The sequence below is a fragment of the Phyllobates terribilis genome, unplaced genomic scaffold, assembly GCF_046119375.1.
Source record: "Phyllobates terribilis strain yellow unplaced genomic scaffold, ASM4611937v1 Scaffold_3__8_contigs__length_932513732, whole genome shotgun sequence".
Lineage (NCBI taxonomy): Eukaryota > Metazoa > Chordata > Amphibia > Anura > Dendrobatidae > Phyllobates > Phyllobates terribilis.
The window spans coordinates 689,433,198-689,452,902 of record NW_027362763.1 but is presented as its reverse complement, the minus strand read 5'-3'; the positions used below and the strand labels follow the sequence as shown (position 1 = coordinate 689,452,902).

Genomic DNA, 19,705 nt, shown 5'->3' with positions numbered 1-19,705 from the left:
AATATTCTCTATAAAGCAACCAGACAAATAGTAGGAAAGAGCATCCAGGTCTAGAACCATGAAGGTTATGTTCTGTATCCCTAGGGGGCTACAGCTGTGAAGGGGTTAATATTGGTGTCCCTGTTAGTCCAGGTCAGTGAGGGGGGTTAATGTCAATGTACCTGTTGGTCCAGGTCAGCGTGGGGTAGGGGGGTTAATGTCTGTGTACCTGGTGGTCCAGGGCAGTGAGGGGGTTAATGTTGGTGTACATGGTGGTCCAGGGCAGTGAGGGGGTTAATGTCAATGTACCTGTTGGTCCAGGTCAGTGTGGGGTATGGGGGTTAATGTTGGTGTACCTGGTGGTCCAGGGCATGGAGGGTGGTTAATGACTCTGTACCTTATGGTCCAGGGCAGGGAGGGGGGAGGGTTAATGTCAGTGTACTTGGTGGTCCAGGCCAGTGAGGGGGTGAAAGTACCATGCCTGCTGATTGGGCAGAGCCCAGGGAGTCTGCACCTTAGCGTGACTTTGGCTTTTGAGCTGCGCCGGATTTAGTTTTTTAGAGGGGTCACGATTAGCCACATACTTGTATCCTCATGTTTTTTGTCCATTCCCTCCATGATTGTGAGGGCGTCCTCCTGCACACAATGTGACATGACATTCCCCTTGTTCTGTGATGTGCATGTGAGAGATGAAAAGCAAGGAAAGGAGAGGTCACGTTTCTGTTCACACCACTGTTATTAACAGGCGGCGTCTGAGGAGTTTTTATATCTCATATAGCAAAAGGATATCGACCTGTGTGTACCAGAATCACAACTCTCAGAAATATGTGGACTATTACAGCATAGTGGTGGCCCAGGGCTGGGTTCTGCGTGGCGTCCCAGGGCTGGGTTCTGCGTGGCGTCCCAGGGCTGGGTTCTGCGTGGCGTCCCAGGGCTGGGTTCTGCGTGGCGTCCCAGGGCTGGGCTCTGCGTGGCGTCCCAGGGCTGGGTTCTGCGTGGCGTCCCAGGGCTGGGCTCTGCGTGGCGTCCCAGGGCTGGGCTCTGCGTGGCGTCCCAGGGCTGGGCTCTGCGTGGCGTCCCAGGGCTGGGCTCTGCGTGGCGTCCCAGGGCTGGGCTCTGCGTGGCGTCCCAGGGCTGGGCGCTGCGTGGCGTCCCAGGGCTGGGCGCTGCGTGGCGTCCCAGGGCTGGGCTCTGCGTGGCGTCCCAGGGCTGGGCTCTGCGTGGCGTCCCAGGGCTGGGCGCTGCGTGGCGTCCCAGGGCTGGGCGCTGCGTGGCGTCCCAGGGCTGGGCGCTGCGTGGCGTCCCAGGGCTGGGCGCTGCGTGGCTCCCTGTGTTTGTGTGAGTTTCCTCCGCGTTCTCCGGTTTCCCCCCATACTCCAAAGACATCCTGATAGGGAATGTAGATTATGAGCCCCAATGGGGACAGCGCCCATAATGTCTGTAAAGCGCTGTGGAATTAATGGCGCTATATAAGTGAGTAAAATAAATAAATGGAGACTTTCTAGTAAAACATAACTCTTCATTTTTAACCTTTAAAAAAATCACTGGGTGTTAACCAATGTACTAGAAGTAAAAAAAGGCTGAGTTGCCCAAAGCAGTCCAATGGCTACCTCATTGGATGTGGTGGTCCGTAGATTTCCTTGGACATCAGATGAAACAAGGGACAAGGAAAAGGCCCTATTAAGCCCTGCTGTGCCCCATGCCTGACTCCAACCCTGACAAGGGCAGTACCTAGGTGGGTGCTAATCTAGGTGACCCCAAAAATCCCTCCCGACGTGTTTCCACCGTAGTAGTAAGGTATCATCTGGGGAGTGTATTTTGGCGAACACCCTGTGATTTTTTTTTTTTTTTTTTAAAGGTTAAAAATGAAGTTCTGTTTTAGTATAATGTCTCGCTGCTCTAATACTGGGTTCTTCTATCTCCCCTTCTCCTTAGGTCCTGACTAACTGCATCGTGCAGCTGAAGCAGCTGGAGGAGGACAGCAGAGATGACGGCAGCTGGCAGCCGGCGGGGGACGGGGAGCTGGAAAACGGAGAAATCCCAGGTGATATAAGGTGTAATACACCGATCAGCCATGAAACACCGAGGGCAGCAGTGAGGGACACAAGCTGGGACAAAGGGGAGCTACACAATATTCGGCAGATGGTTGTAATAAAATGGCTGATGCATCTAGCTATAAATGGTATGTACATGTTCTGTGTTTCTTACTTTTTTTTTTTTTCCTCCAGAGAAACGCAAGGAAAAGATGAAGATGCAAATAAAGCAGATGATGGACGTGTCGCGGGTGAGGCGGCTGTGCTCGGTTAATTTATGTGGTGAACCCATAGAAAGATAAGACATGGGATGGATAGCTGCATCGCTTATCTGCCTGTATAACATACGTATTGGTGTGATAGATATGGGGTCTGCACGAGGGCTGGCGGGCTCACACATGACTGCATCCTGCTGTGCGGGGATGACCTGGGACGTTCTCCTCTGACCTCTGACATTTGGGGTTTTTCTTTCTCTCCTAGGTAAAGACCACGCTATCGATTATCGAGGAGGAGAAAGATCTGTATCAGCGGAAACTGACGGATGAGATCTCCTCACGCCACGATCTCGAAGGTGCGATGGGAAAGTAGAAAATGTGATGCAAAGTGGTTACAGAGGGCCGAGGTATCAGATAGGAGATGTAGTAAAGGGATCGGGGACCCCAGAAGGCGGCCGTCCTGTCACCTATGAGGCGGCCGTCACTAGCGCACGCTGGGGCTGACTCCGTCTGTCCTGTCACCTACGAGGCGGCCGTCACTAGCGCACGCTGGGGCTGACTCCGTCTGTCCTGTCACCTACGAGGCGGCCGTCACTAGCGCACGCTGGGGCTGACTGTCCTGTCACCTACGAGGCGGCCGTCACTAGCGCACGCTGGGGCTGACTCCGTCTGTCCTGTCACCTACGAGGCGACCGTCACTAGCGCACGCTGGGGCTGACTCTGAGTAACACCTGACTGTTACCCGTCCGCACTTCTCTGCGTCTTATCGGGGAGATGCATAGAAATTTTATTTTCAGCCTCTTTCCTCAGGAGACTTTCTGCCGTTTTCTCTATATATTCTTCACAGTAGAAACCTTCCCTTCTCTCTCGTCTCCAGAGGAAATCAAGCAGCTTCAGCACGACTCCGGCTCCCTGCAGTCCGACAAGACGCGGCTGGACAACGAGTGTAAAACTCTGCGCCAGAAGGTGGAGATCCTCACCGAGCTTTACCAGCAGAAGGAGATGGCGCTGCAGAAGTGAGTGGCGTCATCACCGGACCTGGTACCGGGAGAACTCTGGGGACGGCCACAATAAGTGACAGCACTAAAAACAAAAAACAAGCACTTTTTAGCTAACTTTTTTATAAGTAAATGCAACTTTTTTTTTTTTTGTTGTTTTTATTGGATTATCCCACTTTTTGGTTACCAATAATTATGCTATTAACTGGTAGGCAGCATTCTTAGATCATGCCCAAATATAATAATCCAGTATTAACAATTTGCTAGATTATCCATTTGTTATCTGCACGGTAAGTAGCTTGCGAATTAAACTTGCAGTGTATGCATATATACATATATACCGACAGTCATTAACCCCTTAGCGAAATCCGCTGTACATTTCGAATGTGCGCACCTCTTATATGGAGAGGGCTCGGCAGCTGAGCCTGCTCCGTACATTGTGGGTGCCGGCTGTGTTACACCACATGTACCCGACAGTTACTGCTGCCATTGGAGCTAGCTCTGATTGGGGGAAGTTTAACCCCGTAAATGCCTCGCCATTTAAAAGGTAGCAAATATGGCATCCCTTTGTTCTGTCCGCTATCAGGTTGCTTTTGCTGTAATAGTCCTAGTGAAGGCCCCCGTGTTCACCATGTTAATCCATCTATGAAGACCTGACTGTCAATTATACAATAGTCTGCAATATTACAGTATTGCAGTGTATTGCACAGGCGATCAAGCAATTCTAAAAGTATATGAAAGAAATATTGAAAAAAAAGTAAAAAATAATATAAAATATATCTATTAATTTAGCTTTATATATAGATATACATATACAGTATATTGTATAGTTTTCATTACTCGCCTATTTCCCCAAACTTAACAGAATGAAAAAGAAAAAACTAATTTGGTATAAGTTTTTAAATTAATAAAATATCTAAAATATTTATCCAGTGAATGACAAAAGGGGGAAAAATGAAATGACTAAATTATTTGTTTTCTTATTTTTATCACTACTTCTCATCTCACCACCACCCTCCTCCCCTACCAAGAAAATAAAATGAGATCAAAAAGTTATATGGACCCCAAAATGGAATAATAAGACGACAGCTCGCACTGTAAAGAACAAGCCCTGATAAAACTCTATTGACTGAATAAAATTAAAATAAAAAAAAACAAACACAAAATTGAAGTTTTTTTTAAGTCATGGATGACATGAACAGTGGACCCTGGGACTCTCTCACCCAGACGCCCTTTTACTTTTTATACCGGGAATCTGCTCTGGTTGGGTCCCCTGCCTGGGGTCGGCCCCTGGTTGGGTCCCCTGCCTGGGGTCGGCCCCTGGTTGGGTCCCCTGCCTGGGGTCGGCCCCTGGTTGGGTCCCATACTAACTTGTTTAGAAGGGAAACATCAGTGGACTCCTCTTTATGGGAAACATTATAAGGGGACACAGCCCTGCATCTGAGCCACAGCCCCCTTATTCTCTCGGTGTCCCTGAGGTTAGAGCCCCCCTCCACCCAGTGTAAAACGATGGCGTAACCGTGACTTTAGGGGATAAAATTACCCTTTTAATTAGAACCTCTATTCTGGGCATCTGTGATTGTCTTGTGATCCTTTCCAGGAAACTGACCCAGGAGGAGTACGAGAGGCAAGAAAAGGAGCAGAAGTTATCAGCCGCTGACGAAAAAGCCATCCTGGCCAGCGAAGAAGTGAAGACCTACAAGTACGTGTGTCCACCTCGCCCCTGGCGGAGCGCTGCTCCTGCTGTCCGGCCGCTCTCAATATCACATTAGTCACAGAAAATCAGTCCAATGATTCATGCCAGTCATCTGGGACTGTGACTGTGAGTTCGGTGGAGATATTGGGCGCTGCAGACGATCCTTCATGTCTTCACGTCTGCCGTATGATATTCTCTCCTTCTATAACTTCTCTGCTTCCATGCACACAGGCAGCGTATTCAGGAAATGGAAGAGGAGCTGCAAAAAACGGAGCGATCCTTTAAGAACCAGGTAGCGTTACCCTCAGGTCATTTACCTTATATTTATGGTACATCTGTTATAAAGTAAAGCGAAGCGTCTTCCTTTCCGGGGACGTTCGCCGCTCTTCACACTTACTCCCTCTGCAATACCAAGCTGAGGGGCATAGATTTTTTTTTTCACAATTTTTTTTTTTTCTTTTTTCTTATTTTTAAGATTGCAAGCCATGAAAAAAAGGCTCATGAGAACTGGGTGAGTATGAGAGAAGTTCCTAATTATTCGGCACTGTCAGCACACTTCACTACCAGGGACGTCCACGCTCCTCGCCTATCTAGGACTCAGCATGATTTACTTGTTGAGATTCTTTCCCTTAAAGTGAAGCCGTCACCAGATTTCACAGGACAACCTGTAGACATTATTAGATAGGACCTCTTAGACCTGATTAAGTTGGTGTACTTACTTTAATATTCCATGTCCGAATGGTATAATCCTAATATAAAAATTAACATTTTAGGAGTCTAGATGAACAATGAGAGAGGTCATGAGTCCAATTGCATTCAGTCTCCTCCAAAACAGCCTGACAGATGCAGCTTGTACTGAGCAGCGTGAGTTCTCAGCAGCAGAGAGGAGGGACCCTGAGGAGCGATCAGTCAGACTAGGTAAGTGTAGGCTCAGCTTTTTAGTTTCCCTCTTCCCTGGGCAGAGATTCAGTAACAGGGAGGAGGGACACTGATGGACTGTCAGTCGGGCTAGGTGGGTGAAGATTCAATAGCAGCAGGGAGGAGGGACACTGATGGACTGTCAGTCATCTTAGGTGGGTGGAGATTCAGCAGCAGGGAGGAGGGACACTGATGGACTGTCAGTCAGGCTAGGTGGGTGGAGATTCAACAGCAGCAGGGAGGAGGGACACCGAGGAGCTGTCAGTCATCTTAGGTGGATGGAGATTCAGCAGCAGGGAGGAGGGACACTGAGGAGCTGTCAGTCATCTTAGGTGGGTGGAGATTCAGCAGCAGGGAGGAGGGACACTGAGGAACTGTCAATCATAGGTAGGTAGAGATTCAGCAGCAGGGAGGAAAGACACTGATGGATGGTCAGTCAGGCTAGGTGGGTGGAGATTCAACAGCAGCAGGGAGGAGGGACACTGAGGAGCTGTCAACTCAGGCTAGATGGACTGAGACTGAGTTAAACTTTCAAAAAACTTTATACAGCCATTCACAGTAAGTACACCAGTCTCATCGGGTCTAAAATTTATTTAGTAATGTATGCACTGTTGTATTGTGAAATGTTATTACAAATCCTGTTTTAAAAATTATAAATGTGTATAAATTTGTGATGGCACAAAAGCGTGATGGATTGTAGGCTACACCTGCTGAAATCACCTCTTCCAGGGTCACTTTATTGTAAGATTACAAAGTGTCCCCCTATTGGGATCCCCAGCGATCATCTGTGATCTATTGGGAAACCTGGCAGTAAGTGTTCAGTTTCCCTGCTGCACCCCCACAGGGAAAATTAGGTATTACACGGGGTCCATTCACATTATTGACTCCTCTGTATAATGTAAGACAGAACGGGTCCTCCAGAGAGAGAGGGAATGTTTATAACCAGCAGATGAGGAACTTGGACAGAGGACGTCCCTCTATTAACCCCCATGGACAGGTGATCACTTTGTCTTTAAACACTGAAAATCAATTGGATCTCTGGCAATGCTGGAAACATCTCGTCCAAAGTGATGTCGCATGAGCAAGTGAGCCGGCGTCACATTGTGGGAACCACTTTCACAAATAATGAGAACAAAGCACAATATTTTCTAAGCTTCATCGTAGACTGTCTCCTTTGTCGCCAGCTGACCGCCCGGACGGCAGAGAGGACCCTGGCAGAAGAGAAACGGGAGTGTGCAAACCTAAGGCAAAAGTGAGTGGATCCCAAACACATAATACACACATCACTGGTGTCAGGATCTGTCAGGAAAGACGGACGGCGAGGTCTTCAAGGAGAAGTCTATATATTGTCTACTGTGGGAATCAGGGGGAAAAGATGGAGGAAGAAAACCGGAGACGCTTGACAACTTCTGACCCAGAGATCTGTAGATGGATATTATCATTGAGGCGTAATCCTAAACTCATATATATTCTATTACAGGTTGATTGAAGTGAACCAAAGGATCGCTGCTCTCCAGAGACCGTCCATCATCAAACCGACGCCAGGACGACCTGATCACCAGCCGCCACCGAGGAGAGGTACCAGCCGGGCTCTTAAATTAGTAGCCTAAATGTTGCCAGAAATGTACTCGAGTCCCTCACTGACGGCACAAAGATTTTTCTGTATTTTCATGACTATAAAAATTGTACATTCACACTGAAGGCATCAAAACTATGAATTAACACATGTGGAATTATATACTTAACAAAAAAGTGTGAAACAACTGAAAATATGTCTTATATTCTAGGTTCTTGAAAGTAGCCACCTTTTGCTTTGATGACTGCTTTGCACACTCTTGGCATTCTCTTGATGAGCTTCAAGAGGTAGTCACCAGAAATGATCTTCCAACAATCTTGAAGGAGTTCCCAGAGATGCTTAGCACTTGTTGGCCCTTTTGCCTTCACTCTGCGTTCCAGCTCACCCCAAACCATCTCGATTGGGTTCAGGTCTGGTGACTGTGGAGGCCAGGTCATCTGGCGTAGCCCCCCATCACTCTCCTTCTTGGTCAAATAGCCCTTACACAGCCTGGAGGTGTGTTTGGGGTCATTGTCCTGTTGAAAAATAAATGATGGTGTCACTTAACGCAAACCAGATGGCATAGCATGTCACTGCAAGATGCTGTGGTAGCCTTGCTGGTTCAGTATGCCTTCAATTTTGAATAAATCCCCAACAGTGTCACCAGCAAAGCACCCCCACACCATCACACCTCCTCCTCCATGCTTCACGGTGGGAACCAGGCATGTAGAGTCCATCCGTTCACCTTTTCTGCGTCGCACAAAAACACGGTGGTCGGAACCAAAGATCTCAAATTTGGACTCATCAGACCAAAGCACAGATTTCCACTGGTCCAATGTCCATTCCTTGTGTTCTTTAGCCCAAACAAGTCTCTTCTACTTGTTGCCTGTCCTTAGCAGTGGTTTCCTAGCAGCTATTTTACCATGAAGGCCTGCTGCACAAAGTCTCCTCTTAACAGTTGTTGTAGAGATGTGTCTGCTGCTAGAACTCTGTGTGGCATTGACCTGGTCTCTAATCTGAGCTGCTGTTAACCTGCGATTTCTGAGGCTGGTGAGTCGGATAAACTTATCCTCAGAAGCAGAGGTGACTCTTGGTCTTCCTTTCCTGGGGCGGTCCTCATGTGAGCCAGTTTCTTTGTAGCGCTTGATGGTTTTTGCAACTGCATTTGGGGACACTTTCAAAGTTTTCCCAATTTTTCGGACTGACTGAACTTCATTTCTTAAAGTAATGATGGCCACTCGTTTTTCTTTACTTAGCTGCTTTTTTCTTGCCATAATACAAATTCTAACAGTCTATTCGGTAGGACTATCAGCTGTATATCCACCAGACTTCTGCACAACACAACTGATGGTCCCAACCCCATTTATAAGGCAAGAAATCCCACTTATTAAACCTGACAGGGCACACCTGTGAAGTGTAAACCATTTCCGGTGACTACCTCTTGAAGCTCATCAAGAGAATGCAAAGAGTGTGCAAAGCAGTCATCAAAGCAAAAGGTGGCTACTTTGAAGAATCTAGAATATAAGACATATTTTCAGTTGTTTCACACTTTTTTGTTAAGTATATAATTCCACATGTGTTAATTCAGAGTTTTGATGCCTTCAGTGTGAATGTACAATTTTCATAGTCATGAAAATACAGAAAAATCTTTAAATGAGAAGGTGTGTCCAAACTTTTGGTATGTGCTGTATATATATATATATATATATATACACAATATAATAATCATTATTAATAATATACACTTCTCAAAAAAATAAAGGGAACACTTAAACAACAGACTATAACTCCAAGTAAATCAAACTTCTGTGAAATCAAACTGTCCACTTTGGAAGCAACACTGATTGACAATCAGTTTCACATGCTGTTGTGCAAATGGAATAGACAATAGATGGAAATTATTTGCAATTATCAAGACACCCTCAATAAAGGAGTGGTTCTGCAGGTGGGGACCACAGACCACATCTCAGTACCAATGCTTTCTGGCTGATGTTTTGGTCACTTTTGAATGTTGGTTGTGCTTTCACACTCGTGGTTGCATGATACGGACTCTACAACCCACAGAAGTTGCTCAGGTAGTGCAGCTCATCCAGGATGGCACATCAATGCGAGCTGTGGCAAGAAGGTTTGCTGTGTCTGTCATCGTAGTGTCCAGAGGCTGGAGGCGCTACCAGGGGACAGGCCAGTACACCAGGAGACGTGGAGGGGGTCGTAGGAGGGCAACAACCCAGCAGCAGGACCGCGCTACCTCCGCCTTTGTGCACGGAGGAACAGGAGGAGCACTGCCAGAGCCCAGCAAAATGACCTCCAGCAGGCCACAAATGTGCATGTGTCTGCACAAACTGTTAGAAACCGACTCTATGAGGGTGGTATGAGGGCCCGACGTCCACAGATGGGGGTTGTGCTCACAGCCCAACACCATGCAGGACACTTGGCATTTGCCGCAGAACAGATTGGCAAGTCGCCACTCGAGCCCTGTGCTCTTCACAGATGAAAGCAGGTTCACACTGAGCACATGTGACAGACGTGACAGAGTCTGGAGACGCCGTGGAGAGCTATCTGCTGCCTGCAACATCCTTCAGCATGACCGGTTTGGCAGTGGGTCAGTAATGGTGTGGGGTGGCATTTCTTTGGAGGGCCGCATAGCCCCCCATGTGCTCGCCAGAGGTAGCCTGACTGCCATTAGGTACCGAGATGAGATCCTCAGACCCCTTGTGAGACCATATGCTGGTGCGGTTGGCCCTGGGTTCCTCCTAATGCAGGACAATGCCAGACCTCATGTGGCTGGAGTGTGTCAGCAGTTCCTGCAAGATGAAGGCATTGAAGCTATGGACTGGCCCGCCCGTTCCCCAGACCTGAATCCGATTGAGCACATCTGGGACATCATGTCTCGCTCCATCCACCAACGTCACGTTGCACCACAGACTGTCCAGGAGTTGGCGGATGCTTTAGTCCAGGTCTGGGAGGAGATCCCACAGGAGACCATCCGCAACCTCATCAGGAGCATGCCCAGGCGTTGTAGGGAGGTCATACAGGCACGTGGAGGCCACACACAATACTGAGCCTCATTTTGACTTGTTTTAAGGACATTACATCAAAGTTGGATCAGCCTGTAGTGTGTTTTTCCACTTTAATTTTGGGGGTGACTTTTGTGTGATTTTGTTGTCAGTACATTCAACTTTGTACAGAACACAGTATTCAATGAGAATATTTCATTCATTCAGATCTAGGATGTGTTATTTGAGTGTTCCCTTTATTTTTTTAAGCAGTGTATATATTTATATAGTAATCTTTATTATTAATGATATATATTATTTATATAGAAATCTTTATTATTACTATGTATGTTTATAATATTTATACCATAGTCATTCTTACTAACAATATATATATATATATATATATATATATATATATATATATATATATATATATATATATATATATATATTTAATTTTTATATAATTATTAATAACATATAATTGTTGTGTTTTTCTTTTTTATTGTCCACAAAATGTATTTCACTCCATATTCAGCGTGAATTATTGGACACAATTCTCTAATGTTTCACTTTTCCCTCATCTCAGTGGCAGGTAATCTGAGCAGGGATGGATCTTTTGGGCCTTCACCTGTAAGTGGAGGAGCCCCATCCCCTCCGATAATGGACGGTTCTGTACGATCCGCTTCAGCCAACCTCAGCCGATCAGAGGACTTGAAAGGTCAGTTCCCGTATGACACAGATCCATATAGAATATTCTCTTCAAGAAACGACCTTCTGCACAAGGCGACCCTCGATAATCTGTCATAGACAATATGGTAGCTCTGTCCAGGTGCTGATTCTTACATACAGCCTGTGTAAGGCTATGTTCACACATGTTGGGTTTTTCAGTGTCACAAATCTGCAGCAAAACCTAATCTCTGGCAGGAAATCAGCTGCATCACAAACGTAGGTTTTGCTGTGGTTTTTTTTTGCTGCTTTATTTGCTGCTTTTTTTTTTTTTAGCATTTTTTTTTCATTGTCCTTCTGTCTTTATTTATACATGTTCATAAAGTTCTGTGAAAAAAGAACCCCATTCTAATTTACCATCAAAAACGCTGATGCAAATTTTGGTGCGTTTTTTATGCTTTTTTTTTTTTTCACCACCCATTACTTTATATGGGTGAAAAAACTTTGAAAGAAGTGACGCTCTATTTTCCAAAAACCCAACCAAGGCACAAAATAGGCAACAAAAAAACCATGATGTGTGAACAGAGAATTCTGGTTTCTCATAGACTTTGCTGGCACTGCAAAACGCAGCTGAAAATTTGCATAAAAATCTGCAGCAAAAAACGCTGAAAAACCCAACATGTGTGAACACGCCCTTAGGGTATGTGCCCACGCTGCGTGCAGGCCTGTGGCCCAGACGCTGCGGAAGAGCTGCTGGCAGCTTCCACTCATCTATGCAAATGAGCGGCACCATTTTTTTATTTTTCACATGCAGACTTTGCTCATAGAGGTTAGGTCTTTGGGGAAAGCCCGCATGCGGACCCGCCAGAGAAATTAACATGCTGCGGTCTGGAAAGACGCTCTGCATGTCAGTTTCCGCAAGTGATCTGCAGACGCATAATGGACATGGGATTTCTACAAATCCCATCCACTATGCTGTAACATCTGGACGCTGCGGGTTTGACGCTGCATAAATCTGCAACGGCTCCGGATTGTGGGCGCACAGCCTTATAGATCACAGGTGTAGTTTTTTTTTATTAATGGAAACTGTCAGCAGGAAAACTGAGTGCAGCTCTGGAGTATAATACAGGAGGTAACTCCGGATCAGTAATGTAATGTATGTACACAGTGACTGCACCAGCAGAATAGTGAGTGCAGCTCTGGGGTATAATACAGGATGTAACTCAGGATCAGTAATGTAATATATGTACACAGTGACTGCACCAGCAGAATAGTGAGCGCAGCTCTGGAGGATAATACAGGATGTAACTCAGGATCAGTAATGTAATGTATGTACACAGTGACTGCACCAGCAGAATAGTGAGCGCAGCTCTGGAGTATAATACAGGATGTAACTCAGAATCAGTACAGGATCAGTAATGTAATGTATGTACACAGTGACTGCACCAGCAGAATAGTGAGCACAGCTCTGGAGTATAATACAGGATGTAACTCAGAATCAGTACAGGATAAGTAATGTAATGTATGTACACAGTGACTGCACCAGCAGAATAGTGAGTGCAGCTCTGGAGTATAATACAGGATGTAACTCGGGATCAGTACAAGATAAGTAATGTAATGCATGTACACAGTGACTGCACCAGCAGAATAGTGAGTGCAGCTCTGGAGTATAATACAGGATGTAACTCGGGATCAGTACAAGATAAGTAATGTAATGCATGTACACAGTGACTGCACCAGCAGAATAGTGAGTGCAGCTCTGGAGTATAATACAGGATGTAACTCAGGATCAGTAATGTAATGTATGTACACAGTGACTGCACAAGCAGAATAGTGAGTGCAGCTCTGGAGTATAATACTGGATGTAACTCAGGATCAGTAATGTAATGTATGTACACAGTGACTGCACCAGCAGAATAGTGAGTGCAGCTCTGGAGTATAATACAGGATGTAACTCAGGATCAGTAATGTATGTATACAGTGACTGCACCAGCAGAATAGTGAGTGCAGCTCTGGAGTATAATACAGGATGTAACTCAGGATCAGTAATGTAATGTATGTACACAGTGACTGCACCAGCAGAATAGTGAGTGCAGCTCTGGAGTATAATACAGGATGTAACTCAGGATCAGTAATGTATGTACACAGTGACTGCACCAGCAGAATAGTGAGTGTAGCTCTGGAGTATAATACTGGAGGTAACTCAGGATCAGTAATGTAATGTATGTACAGTGACTCCACCAGCAGAATAGTGAGTACAGCTCTGGAGTATAATACAGGATGTAACTGAGGATCAGTACAGGATCAGTAATGTAATGTATGTACACAGTGACTGCACCAGCAGAATAGTGAGTGCAGCTCTGGAGTATAATACAGGATGTAACTCGGGATCAGTACAAGATAAGTAATGTAATGCATGTACACAGTGACTGCACCAGCAGAATAGTGAGTGCAGCTCTGGAGTATAATACAGGATGTAACTCAGGATCAGTAATATAATGTATGTACACAGTGACTGCACCAGCAGAATAGTGAGTGCAGCTCTGTAGTATAATACAGGATGTAACTCAGGATCAGTAATGTATGTACACAGTGACTGCACCAGCAGAATAGTGAGTGTAGCTCTGGAGTATAATACTGGAGGTAACTCAGGATCAGTAATGTAATGTATGTACACAGTGACTGCACCAGCAGAATAGTGAGTGCAGCTCTGGAGTATAATACAGGATGTAACTCAGGATCAGTAATATAATGTATGTACACAGTGACTGCACCAGCAGAATAGTGAGTGCAGCTCTGTAGTATAATACAGGATGTAACTCAGGATCAGTAATGTATGTACACAGTGACTGCACCAGCAGAATAGTGAGTGTAGCTCTGGAGTATAATACTGGAGGTAACTCAGGATCAGTAATGTAATGTATGTACAGTGACTCCACCAGCAGAATAGTGAGTACAGCTCTGGAGTATAATACAGGATGTAACTGAGGATCAGTACAGGATCAGTAATGTAATGTATGTACACAGTGACTGCACCAGCAGAATAGTGAGTGCAGCTCTGGAGTATAATACAGGATGTAAGTCAGGATCAGTACAGGATCAGTAATGTAATGTATGTACACAGTGACTGCACCAGCAGAATAGTGAGCGCAGCTCTGGAGTATAATACAGGAGGTAACTCAGGATCAGTAATGTAATGTATGTACATAGTGACTGCACCAGGAGAATAGTGAGCACGGCTCTGCAGTATAATACAGGATGTAACTCAGGATCAGTAATGTAATGTAATGTATGTACACAGGGACTGCACCAGCAGAATAGTGAGTGCAGCTCTGGAGTATAATACAGGATGTAACTCCGGATAAGTAATGTAATGTATGTACACAGTGACTGCACCAGCAGAATAGTGAGTGCAGCTCTGTAGTATAATACAGGATGTAACTCAGGATCGGTAATGTAATGTATGTACACAGTGACTGCACCAGCAGAATAGTGAGTGTAGCTCTGGAGTATAATACTGGAGGTAACTCAGGATCAGTAATGTAATGTATGTACAGTGACTCCACCAGCAGAATAGTGAGTACAGCTCTGGAGTATAATACAGGATGTAACTGAGGATCAGTACAGGATCAGTAATGTAATGTATGTACACAGTGACTGCACCAGCAGAATAATGAGTGCAGCTCTGGAGTATAATACAGGATGTAACTCGGGATCAGTACAGGATCAGTAATGTAATGTATGTACACAGTGACTGCACCAGCAGAATAGTGAGTGCAGCTCTGGAGTATAATACAGGATGTAACTCAGGATCAGTAATGTATGTACACAGTGACTGCACCAGCAGAATAGTGAGTGCAGCTCTGGAGTATAATACAGGATGTAAGTCAGGATCAGTACAGGATCAGTAATGTAATGTATGTACACAGTGACTGCACCAGCAGAATAGTGAGCGCAGCTCTGGAGTATAATACAGGAGGTAACTCAGGATCAGTAATGTAATGTATGTACATAGTGACTGCACCAGGAGAATAGTGAGCGCGGCTCTGCAGTATAATACAGGATGTAACTCAGGATCAGTAATGTAATGTATGTACACAGGGACTGCACCAGCAGAATAGTGAGTGCAGCTCTGGAGTATAATACAGGATGTAACTCCGGATAAGTAATGTAATGTATGTACACAGTGACTGCACCAGCAGAATAGTGAGTGCAGCTCTATAGTATAATACAGGATGTAACTCAGGATCGGTAATGTAATGTATGTACACAGTGACTGCACCAGCAGAATAGTGAGTGCAGCTCTGGGGTATAATACAGAGTGTGACTCAGGATCAGTACAGGATCGGTAATGTAATGTATGTACACAGTGACTGCACCAGCAGAATAGTGAGTGCAGCTCTGGACGATAATACAGGATGTAACTCAGGATCAGTAATGTAATGTATGTACACAGTGACTGCACCAGGAGAATAGTGAGCGCAGCTCTGGAGTATAATACATGATGTAACTCAGGATCAGTAATGTAATGTATGTACAGTGACTCCACCAGCAGAATAGTGAGTACAGCTCTGGAGTATAATACAGGATGTAACTCAGGATCAGTAATGTAATGTATGTACACAGTGACTGCACCAGCAGAATAGTGAGTGCAGCTCTGGAGTATAATTCAGGATGTAACTCCGGATAAGTAATGTAATGTATGTACACAGTGACTGCACCAGCAGAATAGTGAGCGCGGCTCTGGAGTATAATACATGATGTAACTCGGGATCAGTAATGTAATGTATGTACAGTGACTCCACCAGCAGAATAGTGAGTACAGCTCTGGAGTATAATACAGGATGTAACTCAGGATCAGTAATGTAATGTATGTACACAGTGACTGCACCAGCAGAATAGTGAGTGCAGCTCTGTAGTATAATACAGGATGTAACTCGGGATCAGTAATGTAATGTATGTACACAGTGACTGCACCAGGAGAATAGTGAGCGCGGCTCTGAAGTATAATACATGATGTAACTCAGGATCAGTAATGTAATGTATGTACAGTGACTCCACCAGCAGAATAGTGAGTACAGCTCTGGAGTATAATACAGGATGTAAGTCAGGATCAGTACAGGATCAGTAATGTAATGTATGTACACAGTGACTGCACCAGCAGAATAGTGAGTGCAGCTCTGGAGTATAATTCAGGATGTAACTCCGGATAAGTAATGTAATGTATGTACACAGTGACTGCACCAGCAGAATAGTGAGTGCAGCTCTGGAGTATAATACAGGATGTAACTCCGGATCGGTAATGTAATGTATGTACACAGTGACTGCACCAGCAGAATAGTGAGTGCTGCTCTGGAGTATAATACAGGATGTAACTCGGGATCAGTAATGTAATGTATGTACACAGTGACTGCACCAGGAGAATAGTGAGCGCGGCTCTGGAGTATAATACAGGATGTAACTCAGGATCAGTAATGTAATGTATGTACACAGTGACTGCACCAGCAGAATAGTGAGTGCAGCTCTGGAGTATAATACTGGAGGTAACTCAGGATCAGTACAGGATCCGTAATGTAATGTAATGTATGTACACAGTGACTGCACCAGCAGAATAGTGAGTGCAGCTCTGGAGTATAATACAGGATGTAACTCAGGATCAGTAATGTAATGTATGTACACAGTGACTGCACCAGCAGAATAGTGAGTACAGCTCTGGATTATAATACAGGATGTAACTCAGGATCAGTACAAGATCAGTAATGTAATGTATGTACACAGTGACTGCACCAGCAGAATAGTGAGTGCAGCTCTGGAGTATAATACAGGATGTAACTCAGGATCAGTACAAGATCAGTAATGTAATGTATGTACACAGTGACTGCACCAGCAGAATAGTGAGTGCTGCTCTGGAGTATAATACAGGATGTAATTCAGGATCAGTAATGTAATGTATGTACACAGTGACTGCACCAGCAGAATAGTGAGCACAGCTCTGGATTATAATACAGGATGTAACTCAGGATCAGTACAGGATGAGTAATGTAATGTATATACACAGTGACTGCACCAGCAGAATAGTGAGTGCAGCTCTGGAGTATAATACAGGATGTAACTCAGGATCAGTACAAGATCAGTAATGTAATGTATGTACACAGTGACTGCACCAGCAGAATAGTGAGTGCTGCTCTGGAGTATAATACAGGATGTAATTCAGGATCAGTAATGTAATGTATGTACACAGTGACTGCACCAGGAGAATAGTGAGTGCAGCTCTGGAGTATAATACTGGATGTAACTCAGGATCAGTACAGAATCAGTAATGTAATGTATGTATACAGTGACTGCACCAGCAGAATAGTGAGTTATGCTCTGGAGTATAATACAGGATGTAACTCAGGATCAGTACAGAATCAGTAATGCAATGTATGTACACAGTGACTGCACCAGCAGAATAGTGAGTGCAGCTCTGGGGTATAATACAGGATGTAACTCAGGATCAGTAATGTAATGTATGTACACAGTGACTGCACCAGCAGAATAGTGAGTTATGCTCTGGAGTATAATACAGGATGTAACTCAGGATCAGTACAGAATCAGTAATGTAATGTATGTACACAATGACTGCACCAGCAGAATAGTGAGTGCAGCTCTGGGGTATAATACAGGATGTAACTCAGGATCAGTACAGGATCAGTAATGTAATGTATGTACACAGTGACTGCACCAGCAGAATAGTGAGTGCAGCTCTGGAGGATAATACAGGATGTAACTCAGGATCAGTACAGAATCAGTAATGTAATGTATGTACACAGTGACTGCACCAGCAGAATAGTGAGTGCAGCTCTGGAGTATAATACAAGAGGTAACTCAGGATCAGTACAGGATCAGTAGTGTAACGTATGTACACAGTGACTGCACCAGCAGAATAGTGAGTGCAGCTCTGGAGCATAATACAAGAGGTAACTCAGGATCAATAATGTAATGTATGCACACAGTGACTGCACCAGCAGAATAGTGAGTGCAGCTCTGGAGTATAATACAGGACATAACTCAGGATCAGTAAAGGATCAGTAATGTAATGTATGTACACAGTGACTGCACCTGCAGAATAGTGAGTGCAGCTCTGGAGTTTAATACAGGATGTAACTCAGGATCAGTAATGTAATGTATGTACACAGTGACTGCACCAGCAGAATAGTGAGTGCAGCTCTGGAGTTTAATACAGGATGTAACTCAGGATAAGTACAGGATCAGTAATGTAATGTATATATGCAGTGACTGCACCAGCAGACTAGTGAGTGCAGCTCTTGAGCACAAAACAGGATATGTGTAATGTTATATATACACGTGTGTGTCTGTGTATAGAAAGCAAACAAGCTATTCATTTCTGCAGAAGGTTTTTGTTTTTTTATTTGACTCTGGACCCATTAACCCACTGATGACCACATACTCTTGCAGCAATGGTCTTATCGGGGAGGGGGATGAATCATTGGACACTTCTTGGCTTCCTTTGTGTTTGCGTTTTGTTTGATTTTCCTTCATGACCTCACGCACAAGGCTTGATGAATAATGATGCGGCCGTGTTCGTTCTGCATCGAGTTGTCTGGCAGAAGAGAAACCCGGGGGGAGATATCAGCAAATGTGGAGCTGAACCTCTGTCCTAAATTGCTTATAATCCTTCAGTCGCTGGTTTAGTTCATGGAAGGGTCAATTACTCCCGGCTCTCATGAAGTCACGTTCATGTAATCAATCGGTCATTGTTTTACAGATCGAGATCTGTTGCGTTCTCATCTCATATAGTATTAACCCCCTTCCCACCATGACCAACTTTCATTTTTGCCCTTTTGTTTTTATTTTTTAACTTTAACATATTTTGATCCATTAAAAGACACAACGTTAAAAGGTGGAAATTCCCTTACAAAGATTAAACATTTCTCAGGCACATCCATAATAGTGGACAATATGTTCAGAATATCTCCTCTCATTCTCCAAAACAGTTGTTGACCCCCATGTGAGTACTCTGCTTATAATAGAAAGCAGTGATGTAATGTCATCTCCTGTCCACTCTGCGAAGGTGGCGCTGACACGTCTGGACCCAGACGACCTCATCCGGAAGTATCTGGAAGAACATCTGCACCCGGTAAGTTACTGTAGTATGTTACAAAGTGGCAAGAATATACCTACTATAACACTGCTCCTATGTGCAAGAATATACCTACTATAACACTGCTCCTATGTACTAGAATATAAGTACTATAATACTGCTCCTATGTACAAGAATATAAGTACTATAATACTGCCCCCTATGTACAAGAATATAACTACTATAATACTGCCCACTATGTACAAGAATATAACTACTATAATACTGCTCCCTATGTACAAGAATATAACTACTATAATACTGCTCCCTATGTATAAGAATATAACTACTATAATACTGCTCCCTATGTACAAGAATATAACTACTATAATACTGCCCCCTATGTACAGGAATATAACTACTATAATACTGCTCCTATGTACAGGAATATAACTACTATAATACTGCTCCTATGTACAAGAATATAACTACTATAATACTGCTCCTATGTACAAGAATATAACTACTGTAATACTGCCCCCTATGTACAAGAATATAAC

At 44.4% G+C, this 19,705-nt stretch overlaps 1 protein-coding gene across 2 annotated transcripts in view; it reads left to right on the top strand.

Moving 5' to 3' along the window:
• MIA3 (MIA SH3 domain ER export factor 3) overlaps positions 1–19,705 on the top strand; it is an 89,971-nt gene that overhangs the window by 58,353 nt on the left and 11,913 nt on the right. For both annotated transcript variants that reach the window (XM_073671897.1, XM_073671896.1), the window contains exons 15-25: positions 1,915–2,023; positions 2,208–2,263; positions 2,493–2,583; positions 3,105–3,243; positions 4,826–4,927; positions 5,153–5,213; positions 5,397–5,432; positions 7,024–7,091; positions 7,320–7,417; positions 10,983–11,114; positions 19,137–19,202. In XM_073671897.1, the coding sequence (XP_073527998.1) occupies positions 1,915–2,023; positions 2,208–2,263; positions 2,493–2,583; positions 3,105–3,243; positions 4,826–4,927; positions 5,153–5,213; positions 5,397–5,432; positions 7,024–7,091; positions 7,320–7,417; positions 10,983–11,114; positions 19,137–19,202 (958 nt within the window). The remainder of the gene's footprint in view (positions 1–1,914; positions 2,024–2,207; positions 2,264–2,492; positions 2,584–3,104; positions 3,244–4,825; positions 4,928–5,152; positions 5,214–5,396; positions 5,433–7,023; positions 7,092–7,319; positions 7,418–10,982; positions 11,115–19,136; positions 19,203–19,705) is intronic.